This window comes from Anthonomus grandis, chromosome 1 (genome assembly GCF_022605725.1).
Source record: "Anthonomus grandis grandis chromosome 1, icAntGran1.3, whole genome shotgun sequence".
NCBI lineage: Eukaryota > Metazoa > Arthropoda > Insecta > Coleoptera > Curculionidae > Anthonomus > Anthonomus grandis.
Genome location: NC_065546.1, coordinates 28,037,226 through 28,041,112, shown reverse-complemented (window position 1 = coordinate 28,041,112; position 3,887 = coordinate 28,037,226). Strand labels below are relative to the sequence as shown.

General features: G+C 34.6%; 1 protein-coding gene across 1 annotated transcript; it reads left to right on the top strand.

The window, feature by feature from the left end:
• Positions 1-1,043: 1,043 nt before the first annotated feature.
• LOC126740817 (uncharacterized) lies at positions 1,044-2,011 on the top strand. The gene is made up of 2 exons (XM_050447013.1): positions 1,044-1,072; positions 1,128-2,011. The coding sequence occupies exons 1-2, from the start codon at positions 1,049-1,051 to the stop codon at positions 1,929-1,931; spliced, it is 828 nt and encodes a 275-aa protein (XP_050302970.1). The 5' UTR covers positions 1,044-1,048; the 3' UTR covers positions 1,932-2,011.
• Positions 2,012-3,887: the final 1,876 nt, after the last annotated feature.

Below are 3,887 nucleotides of genomic sequence, written 5' to 3'. Positions count from 1 at the left end.
TTTTAAATATCGAGTCTGATTATTTTGTATTTTTATACTCTCTTCATTTTGCATAGTTCTAGTTACAATATCACCCAGATTTCTGCAAATCTATGTTATTCATAAATTGTCGAAATTTAAGAGATGTCAATTAAACGCCCTAAATATTAAACATGATATTTACCTCTTCGATATTGGCTTAATGGAAACCATATTTTTGGCGCCAAATGCAAAAATTTTTTGAGTTTTTTTAAAAAATGCCGGGGGTTGGCCCGCAACTTATCGGATATGGTTACTATTAAGTTATATTAACTTACTGTACTGTACTATTAGTATAAGGCAACGGACGATATTTCATAATATTAACAGTATTTTGCTTTAGATTTTTGTACTGTATTTGACCCTGCAATTATTAAAAATAATAAAAAACTAATTTCAAAATACATTCACAGTATTTTTCTGCCCATAATAATTACATTTCATTTTTCAAAAAAAGTATTTATACAGTTTTTATTCGAAGTACTAGGCTCAAATGGTATTAACTGTATTCAATTGGCTTTTCATAGCTTTTTTGGCAAAAATAATAAAAAATAGAAAATGGAAAATATGAGAATATCCACATTTTATTATTGAGATTATTTTTTTTTTAATAGTTATCAAATAAATATTTTTTTATGAATTTAATGTCTATAAAACTATTCAAATTGCTTGCTGTAAAATTAATTTTTTGTGAGTTAATATAGTTTTGCTTTCAGGTACAGATTATATAAGTTAAACCTTTCTGTATATAAATCGTGGCTTGTGTACATAAGGATTTCATCCGTTAACGTATCTTTCCTCATTAAAATTATATAAAACTCTCTCCGAAAAAAAGCATAAATATTTATAATGTTATAAAAGATCAATTATAATATGTTAAGTTATGAACTTTTGCCTTCTCAATTAACATTTTCTTAACATTAAAAACCCGAGTTTATTAGTAAAAATTAGAAAATGCACAGGTGGGGACCGATCGATTATAAAAATCACTGTTTCTTAATTTTTATGGCAAAATATCAAGCAAATCAACATGGACAACACCTGTATTCTGTTGGTAAGTACTCACTCAATCAATTCAAAATTATAATTTATAAAAAAAATCATTTCAGGTATTGTCAACCCTTTTGGTCTCAACGCACTGTAGACCAGAAGGGGGCTACCAGTACCCCCCACAACAACAACACCATGGCTTTCCAACCCCCCAGACACAGCAAAGCGTTAGCAACTATCTCCCACCGAACCCGACTTTTCCCCACTCACCCCTTGACCTGCAAAATCATCTTCAGTTGCCATTTCAACACCAACCATCGGGAGCCTTTAATCCTCAGCAACCCTTCAACCAAATTCAACTACTTAACCCTCTAATTGGTAATCCACAAATAGGCTTCAATCCAGCACAGAACCATCTGTTAGCCCCCCAGAACGGTTTCAATATACCCCAGGGACATCCTGTGGTAACCAAACACGTATACGTCCACATAGCCCCAGAGGAACCCCAATCGGCAACCCCCCAAACTCCAGCCTCTTTACCACTACCGCCCCAAAAACATTACAAAATCATATTCATTAAGGCCCCAGCTCAGCAGGGTGCCCAAAGGCAGATTGTTCATCCTCCAGTGGCTCAGCAAACTGTAGAAGAAAAGACCCTGATCTACGTGTTGGTGAACAAGGCGAAACAGCCGGAGATCGTGGTGCCTCCTCCTGCACCCACGCAACCCAGCAAGCCGGAGGTGTATTTTATTAAGTATAAGGCGAACAATGGACCTCTCGTGGAGGATTTGAAGAAGGGTGGGCAGCCGGAGAATAGTGGTGAGAGTACTAGTTCGTTGTTCTCTGGTGGAGCGGAGGGGCCCAGACAAGGGGGAGTGAGTAGCCACTATGGACCTCCCGGATATGCTAAGAGGAGTGCGTGAATTGAAGTGAGATAGTTATTAGATTGTATTTTTGTTATTGTTATAATGTATTTATTTTATAAATAAATCAAGTTAGCTTATTGTTTGTTTTGTGAAAAACGAGTTGGATAAGTGCAACAGGGGAGAGAAGGGATGGAGATTTAGTTTCGTTCACTTGCTTGTTACCGCTTGTTATTACATCACCTTCTTGTACTCCACCTGAGGCCGTTTATATTCGCGAATGCAAGAAAAAACGGCTTAACGGGTTGGCTTTACATTTGTCGAGTAACAGTTGAAAAGGTACCAAAAAACACATTTTTCTAACATATGGCGCCCTCTAACATTAGAACATAGAACTACGCATTTCCTTTGCATTCACAAATTAATGTAGGACAAGTGTTTATATATCTATTTTTTTCTCGAATGTTAACAATATATGGATCTTTCCTACTCCTATAAAAGTTTAGTTGTTTACAAGATCTTGAATGCTTGAGCGATTCACGAAGCACTCAAAAAGATTCTACTCCTCGACATATAGATGGCGGTAAGAGAGCGAAATTACCTACAGGAGACTACATGGCTGTAAAACATCTGATATGTCATATAAAATGCCGCCATTTTTTAACAGAAGTAGGGTAAAACACCCAATCGTTGGCACTCAGCCTATTGTTGGCACCCTGTCTAATTTTTTTTGCAGAAATTAAAATGAATCTGACAATATTATCGTCAACTTATTAATTAAGGTAATTTTGGCAACATCGCCGAGACTAGTGAACCGCCAACGCGGTATTATTATTATTCCTTAAGTTTAAGTAAAATTGCGAATCGAATTTGACGTGTCGTGCGTGAAACTAAAATAAGGTAGGAATTTATGATTTTGTTAAGGGTTTGGGGGACTCATAACTAACGTGAAAACTTGATGACTTCTTAATCAAATAGTTATTTTTCTTGTTGGTGATATTGTTAACTATCTTTAAAATGATTTTTCGTTTAAAAAAATACATATTTTTCAATATAAATTAAAATTTGTAGGGTGCCAATGATAGGCAGAGAAAAATGTTATATTGCCAGTGGTTGGCACCTATGCCAATTATTGGATTATTGCTGCTAATAATATTCTCCTAATCATTGGCACCCTATTCTATTTTTTTATTTACTCATCTCAAGCAATTAGTTTTGTCTTAAAACTTAATTTTTTTTTTTGTTAAATTCACCAGGTATCATTTTTAAAATTGTTTAAACATTATTTTTTAAATTTAAGGCTTACGATATATGTGTGATATATGTATTTGACTGTATTTTTATACAGGGTTTTATTTACATTTTTAAAAAATCATGAATAAAATATATGTTATATGTAAACAGATATAACAAGGGATCTTGTTCCATGTTACATCTGCGGTGTTTATAATTAAAAAAATGTAAGCATATAATATTTAGGGTGTTTCATCAAGAAAACTTACATACCTAAATATAGAGGTTTTATAGGTTCCTTTCTTTTTTAAGATGGCTCCAAAACGAAAACAGAATCGCCCCAATGGCTCCACCAGATATAGCGAGGAAATTGTTCAAAAAGCTCTTGAAGAAATTCGATCAGGAGAATCAAAAAAGGCAACATCTCGAAAGTATGGGATTCCAAATTATTAAAAAAGATGGACCTATCTGACATCATAAAGGATCCCAGCAGAATTTTTAATGGCGATGAAACAAAATTCTATTATGTGCCAAAACTTGGACAAGTCGTTGATCTAAAAGGCCGCAAAAACGTTTACGAAGTAGAGATGGGAAATGCGAAACAGAATCTCACTATGATGTTCACCTTCTCAGCATCGGGTACAATAACACCGCCGATAATCATCTTCCCAAACAAGAGACTTCCACAATCGGTGAAGGACAGTGTTCCAGAAGGATGGACATATGCGTTAACTGATAATGGCTGGATGAAATCCGAAACTTTTTTATTTTACCTTAAATTTG

Coding starts and splice junctions, on each gene's coding strand:
- LOC126740817 (XM_050447013.1), top strand. CDS start 1,049: ATGGACAACACCTGTATTCTGTTG. Junction 1,073..1,127: donor ACAACACCTGTATTCTGTTG/GTAAGTACTCAC, acceptor AAATCATTTCAG/GTATTGTCAACCCTTTTGGT.